The sequence below is a fragment of the Hyperoodon ampullatus genome (genome assembly GCF_949752795.1).
Source record: "Hyperoodon ampullatus genome assembly, chromosome: 17".
NCBI classification, from domain to species: Eukaryota; Metazoa; Chordata; class Mammalia; order Artiodactyla; family Ziphiidae; genus Hyperoodon; species Hyperoodon ampullatus.
Window position 1 is genome coordinate 58,440,126 of NC_136930.1, and position 13,849 is coordinate 58,453,974.

At 42.3% G+C, this 13,849-nt stretch overlaps 1 protein-coding gene across 1 annotated transcript in view; it reads right to left on the reverse strand.

The window, feature by feature from the left end:
- The window catches only part of SAMD12 (sterile alpha motif domain containing 12), a gene marked incomplete at both ends in the record, with an annotated part of 208,411 nt that extends 206,088 nt beyond the window's left edge, over window positions 1–2,323 (reverse strand). The window contains 2 exons of the mRNA XM_079722161.1: window positions 2,018–2,196; window positions 2,293–2,323. Coding sequence (XP_079578287.1) covers window positions 2,018–2,196; window positions 2,293–2,323 — 210 coding nt within the window. The remainder of the gene's footprint in view (window positions 1–2,017; window positions 2,197–2,292) is intronic.
- Window positions 2,324–13,849: the final 11,526 nt, after the last annotated feature.

A 13,849-nucleotide genomic window follows, 5' to 3' on the forward strand; every position in this document is an offset into this window, starting at 1 on the left:
CTGTGGCTCAGAATCTCCAGGGTATGTGACACTGCAGGTCTGCAGTAATCAAGCTCTTTTTATTTTGTCCCCCCAGCAACCACCATTGTCATCAAGACCTGCATGAAAAAATAAATACTTTGTAACAACAGCTCCTCATCTGTTCACTCCTAAACATGTCAATGTGAAGACATTCAGAATCCCCTCTCAACCCTGTTTGGGGGTTTCATTTTAGGTGATCTGGACAAACTCAGATGAGTGTGGTTTCCAGCTGTAGGCTATTCCTGAGGAACGGTTCATTATGGACAACTACATTCTCAGTGAAGTAGGTTTTCAGCAAAGCAAACGTAAAATGATCTAGAGGCAAAGGCAGGTGCTACTGACATGAAAATTCAGGGTTTACTACAATTGCACACATTCCAAATAATTCAGAAGTTATCCAACCCTATCAGGTTTGAATCAAACTTCTTATATCACCAATCTGTCGTGCAAATAAAAGAGAATATGGACATGTTGAAAGGTGAATTAAATCAGGCAAATGTCAATAAATTGTTTTCTTTTTCCCCACTCTAATTTTTAATATTTTAAGCATATCTTTGAAAAGATCCTACTCAGACAAACCATTTATCTTCCTAGTTAAAGAAGACCCTTAAGACATTTTTTTCTCACTCTTTCAAGATGGCACCACTGGCTGATCGGATTTAGATGTCATAATAGGGCTCACTTATTCCTAACTCCTCTTACAGACCAAACCTCAATAATCAACCAGTTTCCTATAAGGTGCAATTTCTCTCAGCTACCATATCTAGTGCAAAATATCTGCAATATCTTCCTTGCTAATCATTCTCCACTCCCTACAACACAGACACACAGACACTCATTATGTCATCAGTTTTTAATTATCCACACTAAAGAAGGGAAGGAGCCATGGTAATTATTCAAAACTATAGATAAAGAAGAAAAATTCACATCTGATTTTGGAAGGCATTTTTTGGGGGGAGTGGTGGTTATTGTATGACAGCCAAGTGACCTTTCTACTTAAGGTTTTTCTTGGATGATTGCAACGTTTGCTTTCCAAGGCATGTACATATTCATCCACTCAACAAATATTTGAAAGGAAATTCCTTTGAAGGAAATGCACGAGGGAGAAATCAAATAACCACACGAAGATTAGTCATCTCAACTTCCAAGGGACAAACTAATATACACCTCCAACAAGAGCATCTTCACTGATTGCAGACAAAAACCCATACAGTGCCAGTTCCATTGCAGAAAACCTTTGAAAGACGCTGCTCTTACTAAAGAATCATCCATCCTCCCAGTTTACCAAGGTGTGTTTTATACCAACATCTAGGCTAAAAGACTAAAAGAACAAAGTATCCTGCATCAAAATAAAACAATTTTACCTTTCATTAATTAGGGTCTTGTTTACTATTGTCTACCTCACAGAATTGTTACCGGGAGACAATAAGCCAGTATATCAAGAGTCCTTCAAACAGTACCTGGCATATATGTATATATTTAATAAAATATTACTTGTTATTGTGATTGTCAGCAAAAAGCCCCCTCATACTCATGCAGCCAACTGGGCCTTTTACAAAACACTTCCACATACATAATATTATTTCATCTGTTCAACCTAATGGAGGATGGAGTTTTTCTGATACCCATTCTATAGGTGAAAAATCTGAGGCTTGAAAAGTCACAGGACTTGTCCAATATCATAAAATGACAAATCTGAGCCTGGCAAACAAATCTTTCAGCTTTAATTCCAAGGCACTCTTCCCTGTAGCTCATTCTATACCATCCTCAGAACCTCATGCGATGAAACTGACCACAAATGTGTTTCAATTTCACTTTAAAGGGTATGCAGTCAATATTTTCATTTCTCATTACCTGCAATCAAGGAGCACTGTTTCTTTAACTGAAGATACAATGCTAATTAATGAAAGCACCATCAGTTCTTATCTGGGGCTGGACCACAAAATAGCAAAGCTGCAGCTTCAGAATCTCCTTAACTTACTGGATTATTACCTACCTTAGCTGTCTCGGCTTCTGCCTGCAGTCGCTTGGGGGTTCCTTTTTGGTCAAGTACCTTCTGGAAATTTTTGTTTTTAATAGAGTGAGAATCAACACCTTCACCTTCAATTTGCAGTTTAATACCTTCAGCACGGGCAGGGTGATCAATACCCCGTGGATTCAAACCGCAGTGGAGAGCTAGGAAAGAGGAAAAAATCTAAACTCAGAAAACAGATCCTATAAAGGAGGTGTCCATGAAAGACAATATTTCATCTGGCCTATGTGGGAAGATACAAGGAATCTCCAAGTTGAGAGGTGGGGTCATAATTACGGGAAACGATTTGGTGAAGAGGGAGCATCGTATGGTGGGAAATCCTGAGCTTTGAAGTCAGAAAGACTAGAGTACAAATCCAGGAACCATCAGTTCCAAGTTGTTTGACCTTGAGCAAGCAACTAACCCCCACATTACAGATGACAATACCAAATCAGGCAACTTGGGTACTGCCTTCCACACATGCAATCATTTCAACCCCTGCAGTTTAGTGTGTATCTCTGCTTCCATCTGGAAAACTGCTCAGCCCCTCCCATTTCTGAATCTTCTCTATTCTTCAAGCATCCACTCAAGTCCACCCTCTTGCAGTCATTCAACAAATATTTACTGAGCACTTACTGTGTGCCCTTCCTGGACCAGGTCTTGCAAGCATGGATTTATATACGACAGATGTTAGCTTCAAAGAACTCACAATCCAATAGAAGAGGCAGACAAGAAACAAAAGAACTAGTGGTTTTAAAACAGTTACTAGGGCTTCCCTGGTGGCGCAGTGGTTGAGAGTCCGCCTGCCGATGCAGGGGACACGGGTTTGTGCCCCGGTCTGAGAAGATCCCACATGCCGCGGAGCGGCTGGGCCCGTGAGCCATGTCCGCTGAGCCTGTGCGTCCAGAGCCTGTGCTCCGCAACGGGAGAGGCCCGCGTACCGCAAAAAAAAACCAACAACAACAAAAAACACATACAGGGCTTCCCTGGTGGCGCAGTGGTTGAGAGTCCGCCTGCCGATGCTGGGGACACCGGTTTGTGCCCCAGTTCGGGAAGATCCCACATGCCGCGGAGCGGCTGGGCCCATGAGCCATGGCCGCTGAGCCTGCGCGTCCGGAGCCTGTGCTCCGCAACGGGAGAGGCCACAACAGTGAGAGGCCCGTGTACCGAAAAAAAAAACAAAAAACAAAAAAAACAGTTACTACTCCTCCATGAAAGAAGGAAAGGTCAGAGTGGAGGGTTTAAGGGAGCTCAGCCTATAGCTTCCTATTTTCACCTTATCTCTCCACATCCTTTAACGCAGATACCCTCACAAATAAAATCTAAAGCTCATACTGAGTATATTTATTCATTCCACATAGGAGTTCCTCCTGTGTAGCCATGACTATCAAAGAAATAGCGGGGAATGTTATAGGAAACATACATTCCCCCTGGATGACATCCATGAACCAACGGGTGTGTGTGAGTGAATGTGCACACACTTATGTACATATAGCTGGTATGTGTGTTTTGAGGTCTCTGGTGGAGAATTCTCTCATCTCCTTGTGACCCTCAAACCTTCAAATGTAGCTAAACTTCTATCCTTATACCCTTCCCCTTGGTCCCAGAGGATTTAAGGCCAGAACCTCCAATTCCCTTCCATCTCCCTCGAGACTCCACTTCATCAGTAATCTCCTTTTACCCAGGATCTTCAGTCTCCCCCTTTCTCAGCATTCTTCCCCTTTAGAGGACATCTGCGATTCTAAAATTCTTCCCTTTACTTAGCACCCCAGGGTTTCCTTTTCTCTTGATCAGGCTTGTGAAAGAATATTTTACACCTGAGAGATGAGGGAAGCCTTCCCAGAAGCAGTCAGTCAGGTGTTCTTTTCCCCACTCTCCACTTCTCCCTTAACAGGTCCCATCCATTTCCAGCACTTCTGATGCAATCAACCTGACCATGACTCTCAAATTTTAAATCCAGCCCAAAGAGACCTCTCTCATGAGCCTCAGATGTAAGACTGTGACTCAACATCCCAATGTCAGTGTATCACAGATCTCATACTTAACATGTTCACACTGAACCTTGGTTTTTCTACCAAAAAATATTCACTTTCTCCTGTCTTCAGTTACACAGAAACTGAAGAGTCCTCCTTGACACACTCTCTCCATAAGTCACCACATCCCTCATATCTATCACCAGAGCCAGTAAGCACTACACTCAAAATGCTGCTCCCATCCACCTACTTCACTCCACACCTCCATTGCCATCACCCTGGTCCAAGCTACTCATCTCTGTCCCCCAGAATGTGACCAGCCCAACTGCTCTTCCTCGCTGGACCCCCGCAATCCCATTTAAAAATGTATAGGTTAGTTCAAGAGACTTCTGCTACAAAACAGAAACAGACTCACAGACTTAGAGAACGAACTTATGGTTACCTGGAGGGGAGGGATAGTTAGGGAGTTTGGAATTGAAATATATACAACTGCTTTATTTAAAACAAATAGCCAACAAGGACCTACTGTACAAAAAATGGATGGGGGACAAGAGAATGATATAGATGAGATGAGATTGGCCATGCGTTGATAATTCTTGAAGCTAATTGGTGGATTCATGGGGATTTATTATACTACTCCTTCCACTTTTGTCTATGTTGAAATTTTCCTTAATAAAAAAGTAAAAAATAAAAAAAAAAAACTTTCTAATGGCTTCATTTTACACCCAGATCATTCAAAACTCTTTAACATGGCCAACAAGGCCGTTCATAATCTGTCCCCTCTGGACTTTGTATATAATGTTTCTTTGCCTGAACTGTTCTTCCCCATTCTTCACCTAACCCCTACTTATGCTTCAGGTTTTGGTTTAAGTACCAACTCTTCAGATTTGATCATGTGCCTGGAATGGCAAGTAGTCAACATCGTACGAATGATCTTAAAAAACTTATTGTACAAAGATCCATATGCATGTGACCCTATTTAAACTATTTTATATCAAAGTTATCTGAATTTCTCTTCTAGCCTTTAAGCTTCCTAAAACAAGGACCAGTCTATTTCATGGTGCCTTGTAGGCACTCAGCATGTATTAGTTCATGCCTCTTCCCTCAGAGTTGTGGTGTGTCTCAAATAATCTTCATGAAGAACTCTGAGACATAATTATATTCATTTCACAGACAAGGGAAATGAGGCTCAAAGGGTTATAGTCATAAAAAGTCATACAGGTGTCTACTGAAGGTCACAAAGATCATGTATCATTTAGGTTGCAGATGATTTCAAGTTTCAGATGAACAAACCCAAAATAGATTAAGCAGTAAGGAAAATCATTATCTTTCAGGAGAGGAAGCCCAGTAGTGGGAAAAGTTCTGAGTTAGCTGATTTCCAAGTTCAACGGCGCCATCAAGGACTCTTTTTCATCTTTCTATTTTGCTATCCATAACATCACCTTTATCCTAAGCCTGGGTCGCCACATGGCACTAGGGCTACAAGCTTCTGGTTCTCATCTAGCAATAGAGACAGCTTGATTGACCATAGTTTTCTTCCTCAAATCCTCCTCCAAACTTGGATCTTTTCTCTTTGGCCCAAAGTGAATCACACACATCCGTTAGTGAACTAAAACCCTGGCAGTAGAGATAGGATTACCCTTAAACCAGCTGACCTTCAGCTAAGGTCAAGTCCCCAAACCACATCGCTGTTACTCAACAAGGCAGGGGTGGAACAGATGCTGGAGAACTATCTGCAATGCCCAACTCAGGCAGTAGTAGAAAAAGAACAAAACCTATGAAAGCATGAGGCTAATTACTGTTAATATCAATCAGCTTCCCCATCTCCAAAGATCAGCCTACTTACAATGAATCTTCAATTAAACATACTAAAATTGTGATTATTAAAAAGAGGTGAGCCTGTGTCGGGAGGTGGCGGATGGGCATGGGACAGATTTAGAGATGAGTGCGGAAAAGAAAAAAGTGTGTATCTTTGATCTTACTCCAGCATGATTCCCAGCTGCTTCCTGCCTTGAAATTCATGGCCTAGGAATATCACTGAGCTGCTGATAGCTTCCGGCACCTCCTGTTCTCCTCTGCCATCACCTCCCCACCCATCAGACTCTCGTACTTCCCTCACTTGTGCTCATGTTGGTCCCTCCTCCTAGAAAGAAGTTCTACTCCACCTCAACCTTACTTCCTTCTTTGGGGAGTGAACTCCCACTCAGCCCACGTGTCTTTTCAGACTTCTTCAGAAAGCCTTCTAGGAGCTTCTGACATCCTGGTGCTTCATCCCCTCACTCTCTGAGGATGTCTGTCTAATTGACCTGTCTGCTTCACCGACCACAACTGCCAGCTCCATCTCCACTGCCCAGTCCAGCATTGGTCACATAACAGGCACTGGAGAAACATCTGTTCAGCTGCTGAACGAACCACCAATCTTCTGTCTTTACACAACTATGCCTTCATCAAAAGGTATCTTTTCTCTGCTAGTAAATACTAGGTGTACAAAATGTAAGATCTCTAGACATGAGATGGGTTATGGCATTTGGACTTTCTACACGTCACGTTCCTCCCACATATATTTTAATCCTCCACAGCTGTTCCCTCCTCGCCTGCAAATCCTGCAGTTGATTTAGGTTTTTGTGTTTGGGTTTATTTGTTTAAAACCATTTCTGACAGGCTGTGTTTTGTTTTCCCTGAAATTTCACGTCCCTAATGTTTACAAATCAAGCGACTTTTAAATGGCCTCTTACACGCCGTGACCTCCATCTCTCTGTTCATCATGTAAAAGGTGCCCCCATTTGCTTTCTCTTTTCTATCCTCATCTCTACCCTTTCTTGTTTTCACTGAAGTTATTTATTCAATTTAATGGGCTCAGCAGCTCACAGGTCAGCTTTGAGATCTTCTTGTTTCCCTGATCTTCCCAACCAGTCTTGTGCCTTATGGATTTCTAGTTATTGAACTGACACTGCAGGCTGCCTTGTGGTCTTTACCTGAAGGGCTGCCACTGTTGCTTTAATGTTAAAGTTGCTGATGGTGAGCTCTTAAAATGAGGAGTTAAAGACCAGATTTTACAAATGTTGCTCTTTTAAAAACCTAGAGAAAATTCCTCATGCAAATACACGTGTTTTAGCATTGTTTTGAGATGCCAATTAGAAGGCACCATCTTTTTTACATGTGAGAAAACCCACTCCCTCAGAAATTGAAAACCCTTGCACATTGCTGGTGGGAATGTAACATGGGACAGCGTCTGTGGAAAACTGCATGGCGAATTCCTCAAAAAAAAAAAAAGAATTAAAATAGAATTACCACTTGATACAGCAATTCGACCAAAGAATTGAACTAGGGACTCAAACAGATATTTGTATATCCATGTTTATAGCAGCATTATTCACAATAGCCAAAAGGTGGAAAGAACCCAGATGCCCATCGATGGATAAACGGATAAATAAAATGCCGTATGTATGTACTATGGAATATTATTCAGTATTAAAAAGGAATGAAATTCTGATACACGCTACAATAGGGATGAACCTTGAAGACATTATGCGAAGTGAAGTAAGCCAGTCACAGGACAAGTATTGTATGATTCTACTTATGAGAGGTACTTAGAACAGTCAAATTCATAGAGACAACGTGGAACAGTGGTTACCAGGGGCTGGAGGAGAGGAGAATGGGGACTTATTGCTTAGTATGGAGTTTCAGTTTGGGTTGATGAAAAAGTTCTGGAGATGGAGAGTGGTGATGGTTGCACAACAATAAATATATTTAATGCCACTGAATCACACACTCAAGAATGGTTCCAGTGATCAATTTTGTTATATTCTACAATAAAATTTTAAAACAAAAAACCAAAAATGGACTCCCTCTCATTTCACCTCCCTATTGCCTCTGTTAAGTGGAAAGTTCCAAAAGTATTTTAGTCTTCTTTCTATCATCTTATTGTGATTTTCAGGGATAACACGTTTTTTGCTTTCTTTTTTTAAAAAAATATAATAGATAATAATAGCTCAATGGTATCAGATTACTTTAAAATGTTCTTGGAAAGGGCATGTTCTCCAAAATGGGCCCCAGCCTGACTGGCAGAAGACAAGCTTCACTTGCTGGAAGTGAGCCTGGGCCTTCCTGGCCCTGACCTCTGAGGGGTCCCATTCCAATGGGACTTAGGTCACAGTAACAGACTATGCCTAAGTGCCAGGCTTCATTTCATCTCAAGATGATTCAAGAAGAGCTGAGGGATGTGCTGGCATCACAACATTCATTTGTAAGAACAAGTGGATTGTACTTGCCAAGAAGTCATGCAGCTTCCCAGTCCTTTCAGTCCCCACCCACGCCACACTCTCCCCATAGTGAGACAAGGGACAGAGCCTCATTCGAATTGAATGGTCCTTTATTCCCAGCATCACTGTGAACAGAGATGCTGTGCAAACACCCCCAGTGGTGCTGCTCTGGCTCCTGCCCCTACATTTCTACCAACACATAGACGCTGCTTGCAGCTGCTGAGATGTCTTGTGCTTCTCTGCTTTGCCAGAATTGATCTTTTTCCATAATATACTCTTCCCTTCCCTTATTTGCATGGATAACCCTTCAGGAAGTAAGAAATGCTCTTTCTTCTTTCCCCTGTGAAGCTTTAACTGATTTTGTATGCGTTATAGCCTCCTAAGCAATGTTGACAATGTCTCTTTTTCTTATTAAATCTGGTGTGTGTGTGTATACACCATGCATTGCAAGTATTTATTAACATGTCTGCCTACCCTATAACTAGGAGCCCCATGAGACAAGGGACTTATTAAGCTTTACAAGCCCAGTGCCTAGCCAAATGACTAACATACAGTTATGCTGAATCATTGCTCACAGAATGAGCAGAGGTATGATGAAAAGATACTGATTTAATCCTACTGACTGCCATTCCCTTCTTATGAGTAGCTTAGATCTTTATTTTTCAAAAGAGCAAATAAGAGTTGCTTCCAACCTAATTGGATAATTCAAAGATATGGTAAATCATGGAACCACAGAGCTGTCCCGGAACTGCTGTTTCACTTGACTGCCTTCTGCAGAACAGAAACAGTGTTAGTCATCTATGTACCTGCAAAGACTAAGTTGCACGTATTTGGCACCTCATATATGTTGCTAAATGAATACATGACCTTATGATGCAAATATACTCCAATCCCCATCATTAGCTATTAGAATTGAGATAGATTGTTTATCATTTCATGTATATTTCTTGCTTCTAGCTAGAGAAAAAGTTCCTGGAGGACATGGCCCTTGCTTCGTACATCTCTCATATGTAATATTCACATAGCAGACACTCTCCAAATATCTGTTTAAGTAAGGGAAGTGCCTTATTCGTTATATTCTGGATTCAAATCCGGCAGAATTCTACTCTCTAGAAGTAATCCGGGCATCACAAAAGGCCTCCCGCCCTTTGCAGGAGACACTTCTGGTGGCTAAACATTCCCAATGCTCTCCTCCTTGCCACCTCCCACAGCATGTCTACAAAGTCAGAACTCAATCCTCCAGCCTCCCTTGCAGCTACAAGCAGCTGCTGACAGGTTCCTGCCAATGGGACCTAAACAGATGGATAAAAAGACAGTCCTGGAACCAACAAAAGAGAACAGATGTTGATACCGCCCTTCCTTCCCTCTCTCTGCCTTGAATGCTGATGTGTTATCTAGAGCTGCTACAGACCTTCTGTGACAATAGGGCTCCAAACATGAGTGAGAGCCAAGAGGCTAACAGCCACACTGGCTCTGCCATCATTGGGCTACTCTATGTTCGTAATTGCCTCCCTCTGGACTTGGGGCTCTGGGAGAGAAATAATCCTAGTTGTTAAGCCACTTTGAATCAGGTGTTCTCTAACATTCAGATGAACCCTTCCAAACTAACATATGATTCCATTTTAACCAGTTACATATGATTGCTTAGCTCTTCCTCATGGAGAAAAATAAGAAAACTGAAATCCTAGCAAAATATTACAGTCTCGGTTTCATAACTCCCATTATGACTTAGCTTACCTAAGTATAATAATACCTTAGCAAGGAAGACGTACATTAAGAATACATGTTGTGGGCTTCCCTGGTAGCGCAGTGGTTGAGAGTCTGCCTGCCAATGCAGAGGACACGGGTTCGAGCCCTGGTCTGGGAAGATCCCACATGCTGCGCAGCAACTAGGCCCGTGTGCCACAACTACTGAGCCTGCATGTCTGGAGCTTGTGCTCCGCAACAAGAGAGGCCGCGACACTGGGAGGCCCACGCACCGCGATGAAGAGTGGCCCCCGCTCGCCGCAACTAGAGAAAGCCCACGCACAGAAACGAAGACCCAACACAGCGAAAAAAAAAAAAAAGATGATAAGAATACATGTTATCAAGAAAACTATCATCAGAGGTAGACTCAATCCAGGTCTTCCACTGTGAAGACCTGAGGGCAAAAGTCTTAATTCACCTGGGGGCCTTTGGTGCCCAGAATACTCACAAAAACTTTTGCGCAAACAAATAAGGACGTGTTCATGAGTGTCAGGTCACTAATGTTTTAACATGAAAATAAAGCAATGTACCAGAAATGTCTCAGGAACATAAGCTTGGATTAAGCTAGTGGACAGGAAGCACAATGTCTATTTGGGTAAAGGAACCTGTCCAGTGGACATCTTCTATGGCAGGGGTGAGCAAATTTCAGCCCATGGGCCAAATCCAGCCTACCACCTGTTTACATATGCCTTGTGAGCCAAGAATAATTTTTACATTTTTAAAGGGCTGGGAAAAAACCTAAAGGAATATTTTGTGACCTAAAAATATATGAAATTCAAATGTCAGTGTCCATAAATAAAGTTTTATTGGAACACAGCCATGTTATTTATATATTGTCTATGACCACTCTTTTGCTACAATGGTGGAGGTGAGTAGTGGTGACAGAGACCACGTGGTCTGCAGAGACTAAAATATTTGCTAGCTGGCCCTTTACAGAAGTAAGTCTGCTGAGTGAGCCCTGTCCTAGGGTAGAGTGGAACCATGTTCTGGAGGACCCTGCAGTCCAAGAACCCCAGCCCCCTTCACTTTATCATCAAAGAAGAACTCATGGATCTTTGAGGAACTCGCCTCTGACTTATTCTGCACTCTCCCACTCCCAGGCAATTTAAATAAGCTAAATTATGTTTGATTTTACCATTTGGGTCAGGCTATGAGGAGACAGAATATGACTTCCAAACCTCTCCTTGGTCAGCTAAATGTGGTTCTGCAAATATATGTCGAAGCTTAACATCTGTAAATACAGGTTCAAGTCTTTTCCTCACCATCAAAAAGAACATGGTGGCGGGCGGGGTGGGGGGGTGTTGGGATGAACTGGGAGATTGGGACTGACATATATACACTAATATGTATAAAATGGATAACTAATAAGAACCTGTATAAAAAAATAAACAAAATAAAATTCAAAAATTAAAAAAAAAGTACTTGGCATACATTAGACCAAAAAAATAAAAAAAGACAGCTATTATTTATCCCAATGCCATCTTTTTAAAAATAAATTTATTTATTTACTTATTTTTTAAAAAAACAAAAGAACATGGTAAAACACAAACTTCCAAACAGGTAACTCAGAGGCATTAAAAGAGGACATGCCCATTCCCAGCCAGTCTGGAAGGGACCAGTAATAGACACATCCCTTATTCTAACATGAGGAGGAAGACACTCTGCTGATGAGGAGAGAGGGAGGGAAAAAATACGGAACGTGAACAGTTGGACGACCAACGCACACTCTATTGTCCTCACGATTCGGCCCGACGGCAGCCTTGACAGCTACCGTGTGGTCGCCAGAGCTAGGCCTGGATGACTCCATCTCAGCCAGGTGTTCAGACCACGTGTGGCTGTGTTGGGACACTGCCTGCTCCGAGCCACCTGAAGCACACTCACTCCAGCTCATGTGTCTACAGAGATGATGTCCTCTTTGTAAAATACTTTAAGGGACCCTTCAAGTATTCCCAGAGACTACGTAAGGGTAACAACCACAGCAGATATTCACCCTTCCTACCCATGATACCTGGACTAGACAATCTAAACACAGAAGACGTTTAGATAATGCTTAACTTACACACTTCACCATCAGTAGAGTAGGGGAAGGCTCTGGACAACCTCTAAGGCACACAGACATTAACTCCTCTCTTTCGTGAAGAGAATACAAAGGCAGATATACTCAGAAGTTCTATGAAGCTTTAGAGGATTCAGGTATCAGCCTGATAAAGAAATAGGTGGTCTACAATGGTGACTAAAACATTTGTATCCATGATACTATAAGACACAGATTTCATATTATGAACCAGTGCCCAAACACGTCTCTATCTATATATATGAACTGAACCAAGTCTTCATAAAACACATGATCTACTCTGATTTTTTTCCTCATGAAAGGCAGAGTGAGTAGCCCAGACTCCCACCCTCCCCAGGCTATAATAAGGTACTCCAAAACCCACAACAGGGTGGCATCATAGAAGGCCAGGTAGAGAGCCCAGACTTTCATCTCTGTCGGCAGGTAAGGAGGCCACCTCCCCACCTCTGCAATGTCATTTGAGATACGGGGAGGCTAGACTTCCAGCCTAATCACAGCAGGCAGCCCCTCCTTCCTGGGCTGATGTTGAGGAAGGCTGGTGGGAGTCAGGACTTTCACCACCCCCCAGTGATAAATAACTAACAGGCCCCACCTCCCAGGTATCAACTTCAGAGTGGGGAATGTGGATTTCAAACTCCACTTGGCCAGAGTGGCGTTAAAGAAAGCCGGCTAGGGCTTTCCCGGTGGTGCAGTGGTTAAGAATCCACATGCCAGTGGGAAGCAGCCGCATAGCACAGGGAGATCAGCTCGGTGCTTTGTGACCGCCTGGAGGGGTGGGATAGGGAGGGCGGGAGGGAGACGCAAAAGGGAGGGGATATGGGAACATATGTATATGTATAACTGATTAAATTTGTTAATTAAAAAAAAAAAAAGAATCCACATGCCAATGCAAGGGACATGGGTTCGAGCCCTGGTCCGGGAAGATCCCACATGCCGTGGAGCAACTAAGTCCATGCGCCACAACTACTGAGCCCGCGAGCCTAGAGCCCGTGCTCCGCAACGAGAAGCCACCGCAAGAAGCCCATGCACCGCAATGAAGAGCAGCCCCCGCTCGCTGCAACTAGAGAAAGCCTGTGCGCAGCAACAAAGACACAACGCAGCCAAAAATAACTAATAAATAAATAAATTTATTAAAAAAAAAAGAAAGCCGGATAAAACAGAAGGTTTAATTAAGATTCAGCATCCCATAACATAAAATGAAAATGTCTAAGTTTTGATTAAACAAACAAAAAAATCACTCATAACCAATAACCGGGAGGTTCTCATACTGAATGAGAAAAGACAAATCAATAGATGCCAACACCAAGATGACAGATCTCAGAATTATTTGACAAAGATCTTAAAGCAGGCCACGTAAAAAATGCTTCAATGAGCAATTAATACACACACACACACACACACCAGAAAGCTTTAGCCAAGAAAGTCTCCAAGAAATAAAAGACAAAGAGAAATGGAAATGTTAAAAGTAAAAAATATCCAAAATAAAAAGCTCAGTGGACTGGTTCAAGAGCCGAATGGAGGAGACGAAGGAAGATTTCACTGGAAAGGGTAGAGGGAGCTTCCTTGGCAACGCAGGTGTTCTACATCTTGCTATGGTTACACAACACTATACAAGTATCAAAACTCTAAACTGAACACTTAAGATATTTGCTTTCTCTTGGATATAATCTTAAAAATGTAACAAAATACAAACACTCGATATACTTTAAGAATTTACAAATGTTTTTGAACCCTGTGCTTTTAGCCCTATCCCTCTGCCCTA